We start from the raw sequence: 24,127 nt of genomic DNA, 5'->3' as shown, positions 1-24,127 counted from the left end.
ATATACCGTACATGTTTGCCTTATTTGAAAAAAGTGGTTTTTAGCATAAGTCAGCTTACTGGACTCAGGGTTTAGAAAAGACAAAAAGTCAGCTAACACAGAATATGGTTTGATATGAAGGAAGAGAATAGCAACCAGGTGTGGAAAAAGAGACAGACTCAGTCAAGCCTGAATGTAAGAATTAAAAAGAAAGTTCTTTTCTTTCTTTTCACTGTAGGCATGATGGTTTTAAATTATTTCACTGTTCAGAACTAGGTACTCAAGTTTTCACTTGGAGTAAATCTCTTAGTTATGCATAAAATATAAAATATTCCATTAATATACATTCAAAATAGTACAACAGTGTAAAATAAACTTTAGGAAACAAAGCACAAGTGTGAGATTATCATGGCAGCAGATATATGTAGTACTCTCTTAAAGGCTATTCATTCAGTGGCTATTTAAAATTACCATGAAGCTGAATAAATGTTAATTATGGCTAGTCTTATGCAGTCATGTGATAAAAATTTAGGTGCTTGGCAGCCTGGCCACATTTACAACCACAGCAAGCACTTCAAATTCATTGTTTTTTATTGTTTTAAAATGATTTTAGTGTTTTAATTGTAATATATTTTTTTGACTTGTAAACCACTCTGAGTCATTTGAGCTGGGTGGCTATCAAAATTGAATAAATAAATAAATTCATCCCACCCATGTCCCCACCATCTACACCCTTTTGACCATCCTGCATCCCACCACCACTCACCCCTGTTCCCCCCCTCAGCTAATCTTTGCTGTCTTCTTCCTCCCATTACTGACAAGGGTTGCCTGGCCAAGGCAGCTGCTAGCCCAGGTGTGTCAAATTCAATTTCATTGAGGGCCGAATCAGCATTGCGGTTGCCCTCAAGGGACCGGGTGGGTATGGCCTGGGTGGGCGTGGCCTACTGGGTGGGCGTGGCTAGAGTGCATATGGCCTACTGGGTGGGCATGGCCAGCTCGACATCGTTTGCATCAAGGGTGCCTATTGGGGCCTGGGCAGGAGTGGGACAGATCTGAGGGTCTCTGGCAGAAGGAGGGTCTCTGGGCCAGGGCCAAGGCAGTGGGGGCCGTACCCTCACTGTTTCCAGGATGGCTTTGCGGGCCACATGAAACCACTTTGTAGGGATGACATGATAGCAGAATTCCAATATCTGAGGGGCTACCACAAAGAAGAGGGGGTCAATCTATTTTCCAAAGCACCTGAAGGCAGGACAAGAAGCAATGGAAGGAAACTAATCAAAGAGAGATCTAACCTAGGAGGAGGAATTTCCTGACAGAACAATTAATCAGAAGTTGTGGGTGCTCCAACACTGGAGGTTTTTAAGAAGAGACTGGACAACCATTTGTCTGAAATGGTATAAGGTTTCTTGCCTGAGCAGGGGCTGGACTAGAAGACCTCCAAGGTCCCTTCCAACTCTGTTATTCTGACTGTGAACCCCTGTGATGTCATAAACATGACCAAGACAAGCACTTAGATAGCAAACGTGATTGAGGGGGAAATGTTACAATGGCTGGAACTTCAAGTACTAAGTTTGGTCCATTTTTTCAGCACCACTGTAACTTTGAAAAAAATCATTAAACGACTACCAGTAAAAGTATTTTTCTGAACCAGAGATTTTTATACAATCAACATATATTTTTGGATTTTCACTATTGGTACTTCCTATTTTTGTTGTTTTATTGCATTTTGGTTATTTTGTGGTTTATTCATTGTCTTTAGCATTTTATTGCTTCTTTGTTCATATTTTGAGTCAATCTCTCTCAGGCCAACTCACCTCATGGGTTGTTGTGGGAAAAATAGGAGGAAGGAGTATTTGTTATGCTTGTTTGAGGTATAAATATAAGAAAGGCAGGATAAAAAAATCAAAAACAAATCAATAAAATGTAGAAAAAGTGCACCAGAGAAAGAATCTAAGTTAAATAAGGAAAGCTCACAATCTTCTCTATCTGAAGTAAAAAAAAGCAGCAGCCAGCTTTTTCAAGTCCTTAAGTAGGTTACCCCAGTTTCTTAAGTAGGACAAAAAACATCACAGCTCCACCTCAGCTATTTCCAAAATTGAAAAGGAACCATTGGTTTCCTCAAAATGTCCATTTGTGTGATCCAGTGAAGATGGACGCCCTTGTGCTACGAGGAAAAAACAAAACAGAATACAGGTAGTCCTTGAGTTACAACCACATTTGAGACCAAAATTTATGTTGCTAAGTGAAACATTTAAGTGTGTTTACCCCTGTAATGTATTGGGCTTGCTTGTAACACCACGTGGTAACGGCTGGTAGGCTGTTTAAGCCGGGAGCTAGCTAACGGCTCCCAGCACCTCATCCCGTCTCCAGGACTGCTATTGGTTGCCCCTAGGCGGCAATAGGTTGCTTCAAACCTATTGGCTGCCGCCTAGGGGCCAGGGTATAAATTGCTGCATCTGCAGGCCAGTTCTCTAGTTCAGATCCAGCAAGCAATAAACCATGTTCTTTGCAGAACTCACTCGCCTTGTCTTCATTCTTGCGCAGCGAACCCAGTACACAACACTGGCGACGAGGATGGGATCCTGCTTCTCCGTCGGAGCTGAAAGTCACTAGGGGAGAGGCAGTGCACGCCTGGTGGGAAAAACAATTTACCCCCCCTACGGTCCGCTAGCTAAGCCATGCTAGTGACCACGTGCTCAGAGGACCGGTCCCTGAGCAATGGAGAGGCAGGATTTGAAGACGCAGAAGCCAGCCGCAAAGACCAGCAGAATGCCCAAGGTCAGAAGGCTGCGAGACTTCGACATCAAGAAACCAGAAGGATGGCCCTCGTACCTGTCCCAGGTCGAGAACTACCTTCGGGCGAACCAGGTCACAGAGGACGGACTAAAGGCTGACTAAATGCTGCTCTGTGTGTGCGGCCCAGCGATGTTCTATCTGGCTGAAAACCTGTTCATGCCCATGCCGTTGGAATCCATCTCCTACGCCAAACTGAAGAAGAAGCTCGGAGAACACTTCCAACCGAAGATGTCGGTGATTGCATGGCGCTATGCCTTCGAACAACGAATATAGCAGCCGGAAGAAACTGCATCCTAATCCATCGCGGCCTTGAGGCAGGCCGCATGCCTATGCCGATTTTCAGACGTTGAAGAGCAACTTCAAGACCGGCTCGTTTGCGGCCTCCGCAATCGAGAGCTGCAGCAAAAACTTTTTGCCAGAGAGGTCCTGTGGTTCGCAGATGCCCAGAACAAGGTCATGGCGGACAAAGCTGCTGGTGCAGCCGTCCGAACGATCCAGCCCGCCAAAACGATGCAACGTGAAGAAGCTGTCCACCACGAGGACACCGAACTCACCGAGGAGTCAGAAGAAGACGCCGAAGTTGACAAGCTGCACAGACAGCATGACCCACAGCACCACAGCAGCAAGCAGCAAGAGACTAATTAGAAGGCAGATCCCTTGCCTAGAAGTCCAGGTTGTGGCGGCCACCACCAACGCTCGGACTGCAGGTTCCGGACAGCCACGTGCCAGGCCTTCGGGAAAACTGGCCACATTGCAGCAGTTTGCAGAGGTTGCCAGAGGGACTGGCCATCGCATTGCCGGTCAGACGATCCAACCAGGAGAGGTACCAGGGCCCTGGGGCTCCGGATGGCGCCCGACCTTCGCTCCTTCCAGCGCGATCTGAAGACTTATTTGTTTGAGCAAGCCGGCCTGGCCTGATGGGGGATGGGTTGGGATTTTATTGTTGTTGTAAATATTTTTACCTATTGTTTTAGCTTGGACATTCGTTTAATTCTTTTTTAATTTTTGTATCTTTGTATTTTTATATGTTTGCCCTGTTCACCGCCCTGAGTCCTTCGGGAGAAGGGCGGTATACAAATAAAATTATTATTATTAAATTATTATTCAGCATGGGGTTTTGCTCAAGCCGCAGAAGTGTCTGTCACACCAGGGCCCAACACCCCCTTAAACCCAAATATAGACTTCAGGTGGAGCTGCAAGGGGTCCCCTGTAAGATGGAGCTCAACACAGGCTCCGCCGTTTCCATTATTTCACTGGACACATTTAATTTTGTGTGTAATCGCAGTAGGAGATGGGCCAAATTGAGGCCCTCAGACATAATTTTAACAGATTTTCAAAACGCAAAAGTTGCAGTCAAGGGTGAAGCCACCTTGGCCATTAAATTTAAGGGATTTCAGGGCACCTGGATGTTGTCGTAGTAGGGGGCCAGAGAACGAGCCTAATTGGGCTCGATTGGTTTGATGCACTAGGCATCCAAGTAACCGGAATCAACCGGACACAAGTCGCAAATCTAGTTTGCAAGGAATTCGCAGACGTTTTTGATTCTGCTCTAGGAACTTACACAGGCCTGCCTATAGCATTCAAACTAGACCCAAATGTAGTTCCTGTCAGGATCAAGCCTTGCAGGGTCCCCTTTGCCCTCAAGCACAAAATAGACTCGGAATTAGACAAGCTTGTCAAACAGGGCGTTTTGCAACCAGTAGATGGTGGAGAGTGGGAAACTCCCATCGTAATACCTCTTAAGGCCAACGGAGAAGTCAGAATCTGTGTGGACTATAAATGCACAATCAATAAGGCCCTTAAACAACATGCTTACCCAGTCCCAGTAGTGAGCCACATCCTGGTATCACTGCAGGGTGGCACTATTTTTGCGAAGTTAGCTTTGGCACAGGCCTATCAGCAACTACCTGTTGATGAGGCCATGGCTGCAGCACAAACAATTGTGACTCACAGGGGGGCATTCAAAGTTAAGCGCCTGCAATTCGGGGTAAGTGTAGCCCCGGGCATTTTTCAGGGAATCATGGAGCGCACACTCAAGGGCATTCCGGGGGTTTGCCCTTATTTCGATGATGTGCTTATTGCCAGAGAATCCACAGAGGTGTTAGCAAGGAGGCTCAGAGCCATCCTGCAGAGGTTGTGAGAAGCAGGCCTCAAACTAAAGAAGAGCAAGTGCAGTATTGGGGTTCCCTAAACTGAATTTCTGGGGTTTTGCATCGATGCTGATGGCATCCACCCAGCTGAGTCCAAAGTGAAGGCCATTCAAATGGCACCTAGCCCTAAAACCAAAGGAGAGCTGCAAGCATTCTTGGGCCTCCTCAACTTCTACCACACGTTTCTTCCTAACAAGGCCGCAGTGGCAGAGCCACTTCACAGGCTCTTACATAAAAAAAAGCTTCTTGGAAGTGGACCAGCATTCATAAGAAAAGTTTTCAGGACCTGAAGGCACTTCTGTCGGTTAGTTCCACTATCACCCATTTCAAGGAGTCTAAAACAGTCTGTTTAGCGTGTGACGCGTCCCCATATGGGGTGGGGTGCAGTTTTGAGCCACTTAGAGAAAGATGGAACCCAAGTTCCCATTGCATTTTATTCAAGGACACTGTCCTCTGCTGAGCGTAATTACACTCAAATTGACAAGGAGGCATTGGCCATTGTAGCTGGAGTTAAAAAAATTCCACGACTACTTATATGGCAGGGACTTCACGGTCTTCACAGACCACAAACTGCTGTTGGGGTTATTCACCATAGACAAACAGACACCCCAGATATTGTCCCCTAGAATGCCGAGATGGTCTGTTTTTTTATCAGCGTACACGTTCAAGCTGATTCACAAACCCGGCAAAGAAATGGGCCATGCAGACGGCCTAAGCAGGCTCCCACTGCCACAAATTGAACCAGATCCGGCCCCAGCGTCCTGCGTTTTGTCCATTCAGAACTTGCCAGAGTTTCCCCTCCATAGTTGCAGAAACAGCAGCTGATAAAACACTAAGTAGAGTGCTTTCTTGGGTGCACACAGGGTGGCTGGATAAAAGCTCAGGCCCTGAATTTCAGAGTTATTTCACTAGAAGACACGGGCTATCAGCTCACAAGGGTTGTATCCTATGGGGGAACAGGGTCATAGACCCCACCTCACTAAGAGATAGGGTCTTGCAATCACTGCATGAAGGCCATCCAGGTATTGTCCATATGAAAGCTTTAGCTAGAAGCTACTTATGGTGGCCAGGATTAGATAAGGCCATTGAGGCCCAAGTGCATGGCTGTTACACATGCCAACAATCAAGGCCTGAAAGGCCGCACGCACCAGTGCACAGGTGGGAGGAGACTCACACCCCTTGGTCTAGAATTCATATAGACTTTGCTGGGGCCCTTCAGGGACAGCTCTTCCTTATAGTGGTCGACAGCCACTCTAAATGGCTTGAAGTAATACCAGTTACAAACATGACTACTGCTAGGACCATCCAGGTGCTTAGGAAACTCTTTACCACGCATGGGCTGCCAGATGTCATAGTATCTGACAATGGAGCCCAATTTACTGCGGCTGAATTTCAGGCTTTCCTGAGAGCAAATCTCATCAGGCACGCAACGTCGGCCCCGTTTCACCCGTCCACCAATGGTCAAGCTGAATGCATGGTCCAGACCACGAAGGAGTCACTGAAGCCTATAGTGACTGGGGACTGGCATCACAGATTGGCAGATTTTTTACTTTGCCAGCATTCCATGCCCTGCACAGCTACAGGGAAAAGCCCAGCAGAGCTGCACTGGGGAAGGCGGCTGATCACGAAACTGAATAGGTTACATCCAGATAGGGTGGCAGCAGAAGCCTTGCGTCCAAGACCCCCCGAGGGGGCTGCAAGTGGGCGATGGAGTGTGGGCCAGGAATTATGGGCAAGGGAATCTGTGGGTACCGGGAAAAATTACTAAAATTTCAGGCCCCCTCTCTTATGAAATGGGGCTGGAGGGAGGGCGAGTTGTCCGGCGTCACATTGACCAACTCAGGAAGCGTTTCCCAGAACGGCCACTAAGTGAGGACTACATCATAAGTCCTTACCAAGGCCCACAAACCGGCAGCCAAGCCGGCCCATGCAGAGACTCTGAAGGCTCACACAGCCCAAGCAACGAGGAGTTAGCCGTAGAGGAGGGGAGTCAAGAAGTGCAACATGGGTCCCCTGACGGAGATAGCCAACCAGACTTTTACAACCCCTGTGCTAACTCTGTGGAACAAACTGACTGGGGTGGGCCAACCTGGAAAGGCCAGCCAGAGAACTCCAAACCAGCCTGAATCAATTGAACTGAGAGATGCTGGCCTACCCAGCCCGGCGGGCAAGCTGGTAGGCCAGGAAGTGCCTGGGTCCCCCAGGCGTTCCACGAGGGCACACAAACCTTCTGCTTAATTGCAAGACTATGTGTTGAAACAATAAAGCTATAATGTTGTATGTACCTTGTGTTAACTGCTGACCCACAAGATTGTATTGAACAATGGAGCTATAATGTTGTACAGTACTGTATTGTGCTGCTAAGTGGAACCTATCCTCACCAGTGTTAAGTCTTTGTAATTGTATCACTGTAGTTATTTCTGTTGTTGCTATAATGTTGTTCGTAACTAAGGGGGGAGGGGTGTAAGGTATTGGGCTTGCTTGTAATACCATGTGGTAATGGCTGTTAGGCTGTTTAAGCTGGGAGCTAGCTAATGGCTCCCAGCACCTCAGACAACCCGTCTCCAGCGCTGCTATTGGTTGCCCCTAGGCGGCAATAGGTTGCTTCAAACCTACTGGCTGCCGTCTAGGGGCCAGGGTATAAATTGCTGTATCTGCAGCCCAGTTCTCTAGTTCAGATCCAGCAAGCAATAAACCCATGTTCTTTGCTGAACTCACTCACCTCGTCTTCATTCCTCTGCAGTGAACCCAGTACACAACAGCCCCATTTATGACTTTTCTTGCCACAGTTGTTAAGTGAATAATTTCATTTGTTAAGTTAATAATGTGGTTGTTAACTGAATCTGGATTTCCCATTGATTTCACTTGTCAGAAGGTTGCAAAAGCTGATCACCCGACCCCAGGGAACTGCAGCCATCATAAATATCAACCACTTGCCAAGCGTCTGAATTTTGATCCATCTGACCATGGGGATGCTGCAAGGTTGTTAAGTGTGAAACACCGTAAGTCGCTTTTTGTAGTGCCAGTGTAACTTTGAACAGTCACTAAACAAACTGTTGTAAGTCGAAGACTACATGCACTTTTAGTCTATCTTATCGAAGTCAAGAGCAGCTTCCCCTAGAAACAAACAGCTGCGCCCTTGGGGAGCAGGGGGGGCCCCCGCTGTTGGCACTCATGAAGTGCCTAGGCCTGTCTGCCCAAGGTGGTTAGATACCGCTGAGGCTGACTCCCCGGATGCATTCCATACCCGTCAAGGAATGAACTCAGCAGAGCGAATTGGTGCAATCTCTGCGCGTTAAAACACGCTCGCGCGCGCGCACACACACGAACGCTAGCCCCGAGAATAGCTCTGCCCGCACGTCTGAAAGAGCCAACATCCCGCCGCCAAAGGCGCAGCAGCCGCCGTCGCCGCGGCTATCCAGCAGGGAAGCAGATTTCCATTCAGCTGTGCTTTTAGCCGCCCGCCCCCTTACTCCAAGCTGTTACCGAGCGAGTCCAACGAAGCCTAAGCTTCTACCCACCCACCCCCACACACACACACCTTCCCTCTCCGACAGCCCCGCCTTTCTTCTGCCATGGAGTAGGGCGATTGGCTAAAGGAGCCAAAGAACACCCTCTCCCAACTTTCCCGTTGGCTGGACGCCCTGATGGACAGCTCAGAGGGCAGGTGAAAGGGGGTATGCCTTTGCCGAAGAGCCTTGCGGAGCCGGGGCTGTGAACGACAAGTAGGGATAAGGAGCAGATTTGGAGGGGAGCTGCGGCTGAATTCTAGGGCGTGGAAGTCATGGGAGTGGAAGTCGAGACCATTTCTCCGGGAGACGGTACGGCTCCATAGTTTTTGCCTCCCTTTGTGACTTTCGGGTTGGGAAAAGAGACTGCGGAGATGGTTTGTGTGTGTGTGTGTGTGTGTGTGGAATTGTAGCCCGAGGGAGCTGGAGAGGAGGCGCGCCTGCCGCCGCCGCCACTTCTGCAACTGCTGCAGGGGCCAAGGTGGTGTCTGTGGGGGACGTGCGTGCATGTTCGTATGTGTGAGAGAAACTAAAAAAAATGAAGGCTTCAGAGGAGAACTGGAAACCAGTATTTGGGACAGGAAGCTGAATTTGAGTTGTTGTTTTTTTAAAAAAAAATCCCACGAGAGATAAAGGGTGTGCTAGACAGCAAAGGACCAACATCAGTCCTAGGGAGTCAGTGTAGGGGGAAGAGCAAATGGACTTCTCGGATGGACTCAATTTAACCAAAATCTTGAATTAAGGATAGTGATCAGCGTGGTGTATTCGTGTATTCTTCGTGACCTGGATTGAATTTTTGTACACTTGGTCCCTCACCTGTGTTTCCCTTGTCATAATCTGTGCTGGCCGAGGCAATCTAGTTTCCTAGAATGCCTTCTGTAGCGTTTGATGGAAGTTTACGATCAGAGATGGTGAGGAGTTGGGGTGACTTTCCTCCAGATATTAGGAACTACAGCTCGAAGAGTAGGGAAACCTAGAGGCTCTAAAAGGAAAATCTAGGGGGAAAGTGCCAGGAGTAATAACAGTGCTGTCAAGCAAGACTTCCTGAGACTTCCTGATTTAGAATATGGAGGCTGGTGTCTTTCCAGAATGGCATAAAGAAAGAAAAATATCTAGAGGGCTCCATGGGGTCAGTCCTTTGCAATTTTTGGCAAGAGCAGCCACCGGCAGTGATTAGGGTTTATTTAAATTGCATTTGCTGACAGCTGCATAAATCCAAGCACGGTGAAGTAATTTAGTAACAAGAGCAAATTATAGTGACCATCACCATTTAGCAGACAGAGGAGATCTGTTTCTTGGTGCCAACCTGGAGAAGACTTTTATTCTTGAAGCAGCCAAGATTACAACTGCAGCACTGAGCAGCACAGTCTTGGGAGAATCAGGGGAAGTGCTCAGTAATTAGCAGGAGATTATTAATTATTATTAATGGATATTAAAGAGTGGTGATGCAAACTCATGTTGGTTTGCAAAGTTCTTGCTTTTAAGGGGCATATCTGGTAGCATCTTTTCCAATCAACCCATTTCATTAAAAGGTATAAAACTTTTGGTGACCCGCAGCTTACTTCAACAGATGTGTAACAGAATAACAGAGTTGGAAGGGACCTTGGAAGTCTTCCAGTCCAACCCCCTGCTCAATCAGGAAACTATATCATTTCAGACAAATGGTTGTCCAATCTCTTCTTTAAAAACTTACAGTGTTGGAGTATTCACAACTTCTGGAGGCAAGTTGTTCCACTGATTTAATTGTTCTGTCAGGAAATTTCTCCTTGGTTCTAGGTTGCTTCTCTCCTTGATTAGTTTCCATCTATTGCTTCTTCTCTTGCCTTCAGGTGCTTTCCAGAATAGGTTGACCCCGACTTCTTTGTGGCAACCCTTTTGGAACACTATCATGTCACCCGTAGTCCTTCTTTTCATTAAACTAGAGATGCCCAATTCCAGCAACATAGCATAGAGGTGAGACTGATGTTTGAACTTAAATTGGGGTGGGGTGCTAGGAGGTGAAGGCAGGTTGTTTAAGCAGGTACAGCTTACATGTGTGAAGCAAATCACAAGTACAGTACTTTATCAATTAACAATTGTAGTACTGTATGCTAAACTGGTAGAGTTTGTTAATATCCTCCACACCCTCTTAATTTGGAAAAAGTTCACTTTCTGATTTTTTTGCCATCATAAATTAGCACAGCTTTCCTGCTACAGTATGGGTGTCAAACTTGCTGCATCATGTGATGTGTCGTGAGGTATGACAACTTTTTTTGCCTTGGCAGAGCTGGGGCGGGTGCGGCCTCCGCATGATGCAACTGGCCTGCGGGCTGGCAGTTTGACCCCCCTGTCCTACGGGGTCCAGTTTGAAGGAGAATGTGTTTCATAGACGGCAGACTGAGATTGATGTGGGTGGCATGGGCAAAACCTGGTTTTGTTTTTTTTAATTTTAATTCCATTTATATCCCGCCCTTCTCCGAAGACTCAGGGCGGCTTACAAGCTTAGCAGTAGCCTTCATTCTATGTATATGCCTGCTTATTAGGGCTTTTACACACACCCCAAGCGGCATTATTACAAAGTCACCTTAATTGCCCCCAACAATCTGGGTCCTCATTTTACCTACCTCAGAAGGATGGAAGGCTTTTATGATATCTTTGCAGAATTTACATGTGAAATTTTTGTTTAGCATACTTCATGACACAAAAACGACTCCTGTGAGTTTCTAAAATAGTTACCTATGCTTGTCCTTAGCTATAAAGTTTTTGCAAAGCTTTCAGTCTTTAATAACAATATTTGGATGAAATGATAACAGGTTTTGGAGGAATAATAAGGCCTTCACAAGACTCTTCAGTTTCTGTTAATCATGATGAATATTTAGCACTTCCTGGTTCAGAGGAGGAATATTTCTGGTGGTTTAGTTGCTGGGAAAATGAAAAAAGGGAACTGTTGTTTTCCAATTAAGATCATTAGCTTTTCGCAGGCATTAGGTTTGCCATTGTGGGAAATAGGCCGTTGATGTGAACTGAAATTTTCTTTTTCTGTTATCCTGCTCAGATAAAATCAAGAGCCTTTCTTTAATAATTGCTGAGCAAATAGGTTTTCAAGGAGATGTGTAGCAGGAATCTTAGAATAAGATACCGTAGTTTACTGCCTCCATTTGTGGCTGGTTGATCTGTAAAAAACATTAGTCTATATAATAATAATAATAATTTTATTTATATACCGCCCTTCTCCCGAAGGACTCAGGGCGGTGAACAGGGCAAATATATAAAAATACAAAAATACAAAAGTTAAAAAAGAATTAAATACAATGCCCAAACTAAAACAGTAAATACATATATTAAAAAACAACAATAAAATCCCAAACCCATCCCCCGATCAGGCCAGGCCGGCTTGTTCGAATAAGTGCGTCTTCAGATCGCGTTGGAAGGAGCGAAGGTCGGGCGCCATCCGGAGCTCGACCGGCAACCGATTCCATAAATCCGGGGCACCCACCACATGTATATGGTGATCTTACCAACTTCTGATCAAACTGCTATTCTGGAAACATTTGTGAATTAATGTCATTTAGTAAAAAGATGGGAGGGAGGGAGGGAGGGAGGGAGGGAGGGAGAGAGAGAGAGAGAGAGAGAGAGAGAGAGAGAGAACACAAGTAATAATGATTTATTCCTTCTACCTGACTATAACAACTGATTAAACCTTACATTTTTTTTCCTTTTTCAAAGTATAGCAAGAAGAGACTACTGGACATTTCTATGGCATATTCTCAGTTTGTTGGGCTTAAGCTAGTAGTGGTTAACACAAAGTAGGTGCCTCCTGGGATGCATTTTACTAGAGACCACAAAAGATATGATAACAGGTTGATATGGAAGGTTTTCCCCAGGGAGATAAAATTTTGAAAACCTGAGTCTGAGGAATGCCAGTATGAAGGGAATAATAAAGAGACATTACACTGATTGTGTGTGTGTTTGTCTCTGTGTGTAATTTTGCAGTGTGTGACTTTACATGTACAGACTGGCTTTTACTACTAGTGTTAAAAACTAAACTGAATTATTGAACTGCTTTATATTTTTATAATGTAGTTTTATGTATTGATTTATTCTGCTTTCTCTTTTAAAGAGAGTATATTTTTATCAAAGAGATATTTAATAAGTTCTTTTAAAGCATGTTTTATGTTTTAAACAGGAAGGACTTTCCCAAAGAAAGGCCAAACATGTGTAGTCCATTACACAGGTAAGGTTCATTGTGAACAAAGTGATATGTTTATTTTTATTGCTTAGTTTAATATCCTATACACCCCTTCTCTCGCATTTATACTTAGGAATCAGTGGCATCCTAATCTACTCAATACCTATCTTTGGATTAACATACATTCTATTTATTTATGTGAACTTGATGATTGATATTCATTTCAGCTATATGCTCACCTACCCAGCCCACTCCACTATGTAAGAATGACCTTGATGGAGATAGAGGTTGAGGCTGTAAATTGGAAAAACAGCAATTTAGTATAATTTGAACAGCAGAAACAATTTAGTTCCATTGCAAGTGTGCTACTCCCCCCCCTGTCCTTGAGTTTACTGCCCTTCCCCAGTCATTTATGGCTGTTCAGATCCTGTTTATCCTCTCCTGATAAGAATTGCCACAGGTGGTGTGTGTGTGTGTATGCAGCTAAGCTAAGTGTAAAACTGGGAATGAATATGTGGGAGTAGACTGTTATCACATCAGTTCTTGCAAACAGTAATTGTATCAGAAGTAAATTGGATCTAGTACTTTGCTGCTGTAATTTTGGTGCAAATGCAGTGACTTTCAAACTGATAGAATAGGACCAAAAAGTGATGGCTATTAAACTTTCATTAGAAGTATCAAGAAGTTCACACTTGATCATGAATCTCGCTGGCTGAATTTGGTCCAGTTATTGTCCCTTGAGCCAACCTATATGAAGGGCTGCTTTGGAGATAAAATTAGGGAAAACAGTTGTGTATGTGATATAAATAAAATGAACATGGGGAAAAGGTAGAATATCAACACAATAAATGAAACTTTGTACAGAATTAGAGTGAGCATACCGTATTCTTCTCCAAGTCTGATACTAATCTAATTGTCAAATATTTGTGTGCTCTGGAAGGAAAGATACTTTTCATATATTCTTCCCCCTCCTTCTGTACCAGAAATGTAATTTGGCTTTTCTGTAATTCGTTCTACACTTTTTCCCCCTCATGTTTAAATTTTTTCCATTGTGCACTGAAGCTCATGAATCCATATGATTCAAGAGAGAGCAAGCTTGGGGACTATAGCAAGTATTCTTTTTGATACAGGAAGAAAACCAGGTGCCTGTTAAAGAGATATAATCTAATATGCATCCTCCTACCTAGCTAGATGGAAGATATCTGTTACAATGTAATGCAAATTGCACTGCAAGGAACATTACTGAAAATTGTATCACCACACACATTGTAATTGTGCCTTAGGAAAGATAAGCCAGCCAAAACTGGATTAGCTACAAAAAAAAACCCCTGCAGTTTTATTGTTTTGCAAAGCTTCATCTTTTAAAACTCTTGTAACCTGAGGTGGGATGTTCATTTATATAGCAAAGGTTCATAATTCATTTTTCACTACATCATTACCATGCTTCAAAAGATGGAGATTTTTCTTTTCTCAGAAATTGTAATGGCATCTGAAAATGCATCGCCAAGACTTGTGGGGGTAGTTAGCGATCCATAATAGAAGAAAAAATAGTTTGTATGCTCGGTGTAAAACATGTCTTCTGAGACTCTGCAGAAGCAGTTGTTTTGAAAAGTCCCAGATCTAGTCAATAGAATTCCCATTTTGCTTGTTTAGCATTCTGTTTTTTAGAATGAAAGAAACTGAAGAGGACTACAATATTGTGAATTGAATTACTATTACCGTATTTTCTGGCGTATAAGATGACTTTTTAACCCATGAAAATCATCTCAAAAGTTGGGGGGTCTTATATGCCCAGTCGTCTTATACGCCGGAAAATCAGTGAGCCCGGGAAGGCACGCCCTCCCCTCTCACTGTGGAGGAAGCAGGGCAGGCTGGCGTCTGGCGGGAGCCGGCAGGGCAGTCCTGCGCACGCGCGTGCTCCCCAGATGTTAAGGAGCACTCCTTAGCAGCCGGGGAGTGCGCACGTGTGCAGGACTGCCCTGCCAGCTCCCGCCCGACGCTCTTCCCTCTTGAGGCAGCATCGCTCCCCGGCTCCTAAGGAGTCCTCGGGGATGCTGCCTCAAGAGGGAGGAGCATCGGGCAGGAGCCGGCAGGGCAGTCCTGCACACGCGCGCACTCCCCGGCTGCTAAGGAGTGCTCCTTAATAGCTGGGGAGCGCGTAAGTGCGCAGGACTGCCCTGCCGGCTCCCGCCAGACGCCAGCCTGCCCTGCTTCCTCCACAGTGAGAGGGGAGGGTGTGCCTTCCCGGGCTCGCTGATTTTCTGGCATATAAGACGAAAAAACTTGAAAATCATCTCAAAAGTTGGGGGGTCGTGTTATACGCCTAGTCGTCTTATACGCCGGAAAATATGGTAATTTATATTGGTAATCTTACTTTGAAAATAATTAAGGTGGTAGTTCTTGCTTTCATATTTCATCTTCCTAACAGGATTGATAAATTATTAGTGTTTTTTGCTTTAATTTAAAATGAAATGGGCCAAAACTTTAGTAGTATCTGCGCCTTATGGGATCTTACACTACAGAAGCAAAGGAAGCAGAAATATATACAGGTAGTCCTCTATGACCATAAATGAGTGTAGAATTACAATCATAAGTCATTGCAGTTGTAAATCAAGGCACCATGTGACTGAATTAGTAGTTACAACTTCTAACTAATGACATCATTAAACAAATGCAGCAATCGTTAAGCGAATCCATTTTCCTCCATTGGCGTTATATGCTGGAAACCAGAAGTAAATGCTCTAAACCAGTATAAAATGTTACAAATCATGGTTACGTGCTGGGGGATGCTGTAAATAGCTGTAAAAGTAAGCTAGATATGATAATAAGTCAAGGACTGCAAGTAACTGACTATAATATAAACAGTGGTTTGATTTACATATTTCTATTTTAGCAGTGCTATAAACATAGCCATTGTCATTTATTCACTTGTGATTTATGGCTAGCATTTATGATGACTGTCTTAGGCAATTGTTGTATATTTAGTTTACTATGGGTTGGAAGTGTGTGAAATTAATCAATGTAAGCTTTCCTCCAAAAGACAAGTTTTGTCCAAGGAAACTGTGGGAAAAATATATGGACTATGGCTGTGTGGCATCACGGCAGCACGCTGGCACTGTAGTGACCACAACCTTGCCAAATTTCAATCCCATAGGAATTGTGGCTCCCAGATTTTTGAATACATTCTATAGTATAGCCATGTTTAGGTATATTGGTTTAGAAATTGTTTCCCTATGATGCATTGCTTCACCCAATTAAAGATTATAAATAGTTTCAGTAGAATTTAGATTATGGACTATAATAGGGAGTACATAATATACAGATACTATTTCTAACAGCATCACTACATTCTTATAACTTTAGGCCTGGTTAAAACCCATGCAGGAATGGGATTATGCTGTGGCCTCCATGCCTACCATCATGTTCTTGCTGCCCAACTTCATCATCTTCCAAAAATTAGAAAACAGAGCAGGTTAAAATCATATTCTCTATGTTTTGGCTTCCCATACCATTTAAAGCCCCACATAATATGAGCTCTAGAGTGGAGTGGAGAAGACATGAGGAAAGTTTGGAGTGGAGAAGACATGAGGAAAGTTTGTTTCCTGTGGCAGACGTTAGTCCTTCAGCCTATGAAGTATAAAAATGTGGGATAAGAATATAACAACAACAACAAAAGACAAGGCCAGTGAGTGTGATGCACTCCTCTATTTAGAGCTAAATTCCTAAACACCTCAGTTGCTCTGACTTGCCATCATGAAAATCTGCACTGTTCAAGATGTAAGAACTGCTTCTTCATGAAACTAGCTGAAAATTCTCTGAACAGGACTCTATGCTCATCAGATAATAAAAAATATCAATTTAAATGAACAACGGTGTAACCTAAGGCTCTGTGGTTTTATACTTGCATCTGAACCAATCACCAAAAAAGTAATGTCTTTGGCCTAGATACGGTTGCTTCCAAATGGAGGAATTTTAACACTGCAAGTTAAGATATCGTAGAGCTATTTCATTCTAGTGCAGATACATGGCCTAACCAACCTCACAAGCTAAGATGGATTGGCCTTAGTTAGTAGTTGGGGGAACATCTGAGAAGAGCACATTGGCAGACCACTTCTGTATTGTCGCCAAGAGAACTGTATGAATGAATAAAGCTTCTAAGGAAACTTTATTTACATTTCCTTAGTTTGGTTTTCCAAGGAAAGAAAAAAATAGAAAAAATGGGATTGAACATGGAAGACATCATTGACTGAAAAATTCCCATTCCACCTGCACCATGTGTTGAGAGCACCAAACTTGTAAATATTTTGGCTTTTTCTTACTAACTGTGGTTGCTTAATCATTCCAAGTTCTATTTTTTTGTTGCATGGATCCTATGTCAGAAATGAAAGAGACTTGAGTGATGCATCCCAATGATATGTAGGCTGAGATGCTTGAAAGGATATACTGTGGATTAAATACTTTGCTTTTTATATCAGTGTTCTAGTACCTTTAATAACGCTACAAGAGGCAGCAGTTCAATCCTGTTGATTCTTAATCAAAGAACTGAAATCTAGGTGCTTTTCCAAACATTTTGAACAACAACTACAAATTCCATTCCATTCCCAACAAGAATAATAGGATCACTGTTTGTGGGAGATGTAGTCTCAAATATTTGGAGGGCATCAGTTGCCACCCTATTTCGTACCATCACATCCAGATGCTTGGATGGTTTCCATCCTAATAATATTCAAGAAGCTTATAGAGATTTGGCTATTATCCCAAGATTTGGGGCCACAGTAAAGTTTGAGTGCTGCTAAGATGGGATATTTTGGTTGTATGTTGTTTTGAAGCCAGTCCTGATTTTTTTTTTGGTCTTTCATAATTTATAAAGAAAAGTTTTAATTATAAGCTGCCTACAGTCATTGGCAGTCAAGTGACTATGTAAAAACCAACCATCTCTGTATTGAGGAAAGCTACATCTTTTGGCTGTGGGCTTGCCATAGCTCTTTAAAGGGTGAACACCGATTCCAAAAGAGAGACTAGCACTCTAGCTGTATTGCTGACACCTGTCCCTTCACATGTTTATTTCCTCTCCATGAGATCAGAGGATGTGTGAAAATACAGTGTAGTGTGAAAAGTATGAGTGATTGGAAATAAGTCATAGAGGTGACAATATGTGAATAATTGCTGGTGCGATTAAGTAGCTCTTGATGCATCAGTTGGGTCTCTCAGTTGGATATGAACAGCTGCTAGTACTGTGTCAAGTAGAAAAAGAAAAACAAGTTAAAAAAACCAATCCTATCTTTTTCTGTCTCATGTTCATTTTTAAGGACAGAGACTTTTTTAAGGGACAGACTTTTCTGATTTGTGAATATGGTATACGAACATGGCTAATAATGGAAACATTTTAGCTTCTAGCCCAATATGAATTTTATAAAAAATGCAAAGAAAATTCTCAGCTTAGGCGTTATTGTCTTTTAGTTGTCCAACTCTGTCAGTGACTCTTACAGAGGCTGAAAAGTTGGGGGGGGGGACATTGCTTCTGCTAGAAAAAATGTTTGCTTGCCTCATCATAGATGCACCAAAGATGACTGTTTTTCATAACATTAATACTATTTGAAAATGATTCTGGCTTGTAGCCAATCAGTTTGCCTTTTATGCAGCGTGCCCTGATCTTTTTCCCCATCACAAGGGACAATTGGCAAATGTTACAGTTAATGCTATTAAAATGTTTCTGTACAAGATATTAGCAACCCAGCAGCGGCTTCCTTTTAGTGCTGCTTCTGGTCGAAACACAACGTTGGCGAGCATTTTGGATGGCTTTTTCCCCATTCAAAACTAGTCCAGAAAAAGCGCCACCTTTAGCCATGTATTGTGGGGGTGGAATTTTGAAGACGTTGATTCATCTTCCTTGATGTTTTAAGCTCTTAAGCTCAGTCTTGCGAAAACACGTGAGAAGGTTGCTATAAATCTATTTGTTGTGGGGAGGAATTGGGCAGAATGACATGTGCGGAAAAAGATCTTGGGCTCAGAAGTGCAGTCTGCATCTGGGACTGAGTCAGGGCATCCTGTGCAGACATTCTCCACAGGTCAAGGTAAGCCGACACAGCTCACTAGTTCCTCTGATTGTATCTTTGGGTTTATATTAAGCACTAGACTGACTTCCCACCTTCAGTCTCGCTTGACTTCTGTAAATATTTTTGCTGCTGGTATCTATTGTTGGCAGGGAACACCAGCTGAGAGTTCTCTTAAACCTTTCCTTGATGTGTGGCTCTGTGCCTGTGGAAACCAGACTCTCTTGCTTGGGCTGTGGAGTGCAAGGGTGAGCAAAATTAAGATAAGCAGTCATGTCCTAAGTACAGTTTTCCACCAAATGCTTCCTGCACGGAGAACAAGTGTTGCACTTCTATATTTTAAACCCAGAGTGGTTTATATGGTTGCTTCCACTAGCACCCAACAGGATCCAATTGGTTTCCTTAAAAAAGGAGGAGGAGGAGGAAGAGGAAGAGGAGAAGAAGATGGTCCGCAGCTCAGGGTGTGATAGAGTGTGGCGTGGTAGGGCTGTTGGTGGTGATGATGAGGAAGTCTGTTCATCCACCCAGAAAGAGGGAAAAGGTAAAGAGAGATATTGCAAACATCTTGTGAGAGGGGGAGAGTAGACGGTGTAAGCAGGAACGTACTGCTTATTTTTTTTTGCATTATGGCCTGGCTGGGAGACACTTGCAAAAGCACAACAGTTTCTCCACGTTCCAGATATTCCCCCAGTAAAAAATGTTGGGGATGTTACTGTACAGAGTGCAAATTTTTCAGTGGGCTTGAAAGCTTTAACTGTTTTCTTATAAAGGGAGGAATACCTTATTTATTTATTTATTTATTTATTTATTTATTTATTTATTTATTTATTTATTTATTTATTTATTTATTATTGGGACTTATATGCCTCCCTATCTCCCGAAGGACTCAGGGCGGCTAACAACAATAACATACAATAAATACAGAAGTTAAGATAAAATTAAAATTAAAGGCCTCTGTACAAATTAAAATTAAAAATTAAAATAAATTAAAAATTAGAGTTAAAAAATTAAAAACATAATTAAAATCCCTGTCAGTCCAGGTCAGCCAGGTGGAAAAGGAGTGTTTTGAGGCCGCGACGAAAGGACTGGAGATCTTGGGCCATCCGAAGCTCAGGGGGGAGCTGGTTCCATAGGACTGGCGCTCCCACAGAGAAGGCCCTCCCCTTGGGGGTCGCCAGCCGACATTGTCTAGCCGACGGTACCCTGAGGAGGCCTTCTCTGTGTGAGCGTACTGGGCGATGGGAATTCGTTCCTGGCAGCAGATGGTCCTGCAAGTATCCCGGGCCTAAGCCATGTAGGGCTTTCAAGGTAAGTACCAGCACCTTGAACAGTACCTTATACAGTACAGGTAGTCCTCACGACCACAACTGAATCCAAATTTTCTGTTGTTAAATGAGACATTTGTTAAGTGAGTTTAGCCCCATTTTACGACCTTTCTTGCCACAGTTGTTAAGTGAGTCACTGCAGTCAATAAGTTAGTAACGTGGTTGTTAAATGAATCTGGTTTCCCCATTGACTTTGCTTGTCAGAAGGTCGCAGAATGTGATCACATGACCTTGGAAAAACAGCAACAGTTATAAATACGAACTAGTTGCCAAGCATCTGAATTTTTATCATATGGTCATGGGGATATTGCAAAAGTCGTAAGTGTGAAAAACGGCCATAAGTCACTTTTTTCCATTGCCGTTGTAACTTTGGTCACTAAATGAACTGTTGTAAGTTGAGGACTACCTGTAAGTAAAGGCATCAACCTCACGTAACCTCAGAAATAAGCCATACTGGCCTCAGCAAAACTTTATTTGTGCAAGCTTGTAAAGTGTCTGTAAGTCACGTAAAATCCCATTTCGGGGGCATGATAGATTGTAACACCTGTACCTCTCTGCTTTGGGAGCTTTAGAGAAGGTGGGGTATATATACATTATGAGAATATATAATTGCTAAGAAAGCAGTGAATAGAGAGTTGGGTTTGGTTCAGCTTTTAACCGTTGGCTGGAGTTTGCTGTTTGTATGTTATTAAGAAGTTGCTATCTCCCAAGTTTGTTTTCTGAAACTCTGCTTTCTGTCTGGGAAAATGACTAACAACTGTTTTCTCTTCTTGTGGTCGATACTAAAAATAAAGGTTAGAATACAGTATTTTATTTTGTCTCCTTGCAAAAAAAAGGTGGTTGAAGGGGAATATGCATGAGTTTGAAAAAATGGGACAAAAACAAAAGTGATAGTGCAGATTATACAGGAGAAAATAAAGGAAAGAGGTAGAAAAGGGGTGGTTAGAAAAAAAAGGGGATAATTTGGTTTGGGTAAGAGGAGGAAGAGAGAAGACTTGGCTTGGATAGTCCTGACAACCTTATTTCCCTGAGCTAGTCCAGAGTTTATAAGTAGTGTGAGAACTTACCAGATTGCTTCCGTATTTTTTTGTTGAAGTTCATTAGATAATATTCTATATTTGTAAGTCTACTGAGACTTACAAATTTAACAATAAATACTGTACAGCTATCTCTTATGCTTGCAGTTTCCCATATTTTACTGTTTTTTGGTAGATTGACTAAGTTCCATCCATTTATTGTTGACTCTTAGATTTTCTCCCTAACTTGGTCTTTCAGGCCTCCCAGCAGTGCATCCATTGCTGCTGTAACTGAATCCATCCACCTTGCTGCTGATCATCTTCTTCTGTTTCTTTCCACCTCTCCCAGCATTAGAATCTACTCCAGAGAAATAGGTCTTCACGAATGAAGGCGAATATATATATCCCAGGATAATGTGGCAAGATCCAATCTGGGTCGGTCACCTGGACCAGAGGTTCACTTTTCCCAGCTTTTGGACACCTGCTGGAGCCCATCCTCAGGGAACTTCTCTCTACTGGAATCTGAGACTTCTCACAACTTACGTTAGTGGGGCAAATTCAAGAAGGAAAAAAAAACCCTTCTGAATAGTGAAAACAATTTTTTATTATTATTATTATTATTATTATTATTATTATTATTATTATTATTATTATTATTATTATTATTATTATTATTTGTATACCGCCCTTCTCCCGGAGGACTTAGGGCGGTGAACAGGGCAATACATATTAAAAAACAAGATACAAAAATTAAAAACGATTAAACAAATGCCCATGAATAAGTTAAAACACATTAAAAAATAGATTAAAACAGATTAATTCAACCCAACCCCATCCCATCAGGCCAGGCCAGCTTGTTCAAAAAGGTAGGTTTTGAGATCGCGCCGGAAGGAGCGGAGGTCAGGCGCCATCCGGAGCTCGACCGGAAGATGGTTCCATAAGATAAGGTCTTATGGAGATAAGGTCTTCATGTAATGTGTACAAAGTAGGACAATTTAGGACAATTTAAGTATTGTTATTTTTGCCTGATTGAAAACTCTGGATTAATTTGTTTGATTATCCACTTATTTGTTTTCGTGGCTGTCCATCTCATTTTCTGTAGTCTTCTCCAACACCAACAGAAGTATGCAAAATACTTCAAACACAAAATGTTTCATCTTTGGAAGGGGCCTAACAGGACATTCAGAAGGTGGAACATTTTTGCCTCAAAACATTTTGCATATCTCTACAGGCAACATATATGCGAAAGCTTAACTGGGAACTTTTGTGTTTTAAGTTAGAGAAAGGGTACAGTCAGGTATGAAAATTGGCTTTTTTTTCTTTGTCTCCACATTTCTTATCTCAAAGGTGCTTTGAAAATCAAATGGCTTCAGGGGAAGTTCTTTTTTGCCAAATTAAGTTCAGATATTCTGCTAATGTCGTTTGGTATCTAGTTTGGTATCTAGCCGAGGAATTTGTGAAAAGCATCTTGGAATGAGTCACTAGGGATATAAAAGGTTGTAAAAAAAAGCATTTACAATATTAGGCTGCATCAGTGGAAGCATTTTTTGTACAACCCCTACAATTCCATTGTATTTTGCATTGGTCATACTTTAGATAGTTTTGTTCAGATCTTGGCATTAAAATGTGAGAATTCAGGCAAACTGGAATGAGTTCTGAAAAGGGCAAGATAGATGATAGAAGGAAAAAACAACAACAACCCTGAAGTGTGATAGGAGACTCTTTTTAAATACCTGATAGAAAGTCATATAGAAGGCCAACACACCAGGTCTTTGTTGTTTCCAATGAAGGACAAGACATAAAAGTATTTAAGATAGTGAGCCAAATTCAAGAAAAAAAACCCCAAGGCCTTCTGAATAGTATGAGCAATTTGAGATTGGAACCAGTCATTTAGAAAAGTCATAGACTCCCCTTCTGGGCATGTGTTCAAGCAGATGCTGGTTAGCCATCTGTTAAGAATGCTTGAATTTGGAATCCAACACTACTACGTGGGGGAGGGAGTCTTTGACAGTCTAAATGGCCTCTTCCAATTTAGTAATGGGTAACTCTAATCAGAGGTTAATACGGGCTTTCCCCTTATGCTTAAACCTGGCTTTCAATCTTCTTTTTGCCCTTGCCAGTTCCACTTGAGGGCAGTTTTCTCCACGTGTTCACAATATTTCCTTTATGAATGGATCTTTTGATGCATCCATAGATGACCAATCCCTAGATCAGCTCACTACTTGCAACATTTTTGGCTGTTTATTTATTATTAAATTTATATGCTGCCCATCTCACAGTTTAAGGTGATTCTGAAAGCAGATTCACTTATTACTTTTCAGTGAAATGTTATTATCCTATAAGTATAGGATAATTTGTCGTGGTTAGTTGCGAAGTCGTGTCCGACCCATCGCAACCCCATGGGCAACATTCCTCCAGGCCTTCCTGTCCCCTACCATGTTCTGGAGTCCATTTAAGCTCATGCCTACTGCTTCAGTGACTCCATCCAGCCATCTCATTCTCTGTCGTCCCCTTCTTCTATTGCCCTCAATCTTTCCCAGCATTAGGCTCTTCTCCAGTGAGTCCTTCCTTCTCATTAGGTGGCCAAAGTATTTGAGTTTCCACTTCAGGATCTGGCCTTCTAAACAGCAGTCAGGGTTGATCTCCTCTAGGACTGACCGGTTTGATCGCCTTGCAGTCCAAGGGACTTGCAGGAGTCTTCTCCAGCACCATAGTTCAAAGGCCTCAATTCTTTGGTGCTTAGCCTTTCTTATGGTCCAACTTTCACAGCCATACATTGCAACTGGGAAGACCGTAGCCTTGACTATACGCACTTTTGTTGACAGGGTGATGTCTCTGCTTTTTAGTGTGCTGTCTAGATTTGCCATGGCTTTCCTCCCTAGAAGCAAGCATCTTTTAATTTCTTGGCTACAGTCCCTGTCTGCGGTGATCTTGGAGCCTAGGAAAATAAAATCTGTCACTACCTTCATTTCTTCCCCATCTATTTGCCAGGAATTGAGAGGGCCGGATGCCATGATCTTGGTTTTCTTAATGTTTAGTTTCAACCCAACTTTTGCACTCTCCTTCTTCACTCGTAACAAGAGGCTCTTTAGTTCTTCTTCACTTTCTGCCATTAGAGTGGTATCATCTGC

General features: G+C 43.0%; 1 protein-coding gene across 7 annotated transcripts in view; it reads left to right on the top strand.

Moving 5' to 3' along the window:
* The window catches only part of FKBP1B (FKBP prolyl isomerase 1B), a 56,875-nt gene that overhangs the window by 21,552 nt on the left and 11,196 nt on the right, over window positions 1-24,127 (top strand). For 2 of the 7 annotated variants that reach the window (XM_083379916.1, XM_083379919.1), the window contains exon 2: window positions 12,600-12,647. Coding sequence is in view for 1 of the 7 variants with exons in the window: in XM_083379913.1 (XP_083236039.1) it covers window positions 8,710-8,746; window positions 12,600-12,647 (85 nt within the window). In the remaining 6 variants the exon portion in view is untranslated. Of the gene's footprint in view, window positions 1-8,594; window positions 8,747-12,599; window positions 12,648-16,785; window positions 16,898-19,177; window positions 19,197-21,418; window positions 21,544-24,127 lie in introns of those variants that run through there. The other 5 variants (XM_083379915.1, XM_083379914.1, XM_083379913.1 and 2 more) reach the window with 5 other exon arrangements.

Source organism: Vipera ursinii, assembly GCF_947247035.1.
Source record: "Vipera ursinii genome assembly, chromosome: 1".
NCBI lineage: Eukaryota > Metazoa > Chordata > Lepidosauria > Squamata > Viperidae > Vipera > Vipera ursinii.
Note: the sequence above shows the minus strand (reverse complement) of the source record. Positions and strands in the feature narration are given on the sequence as shown.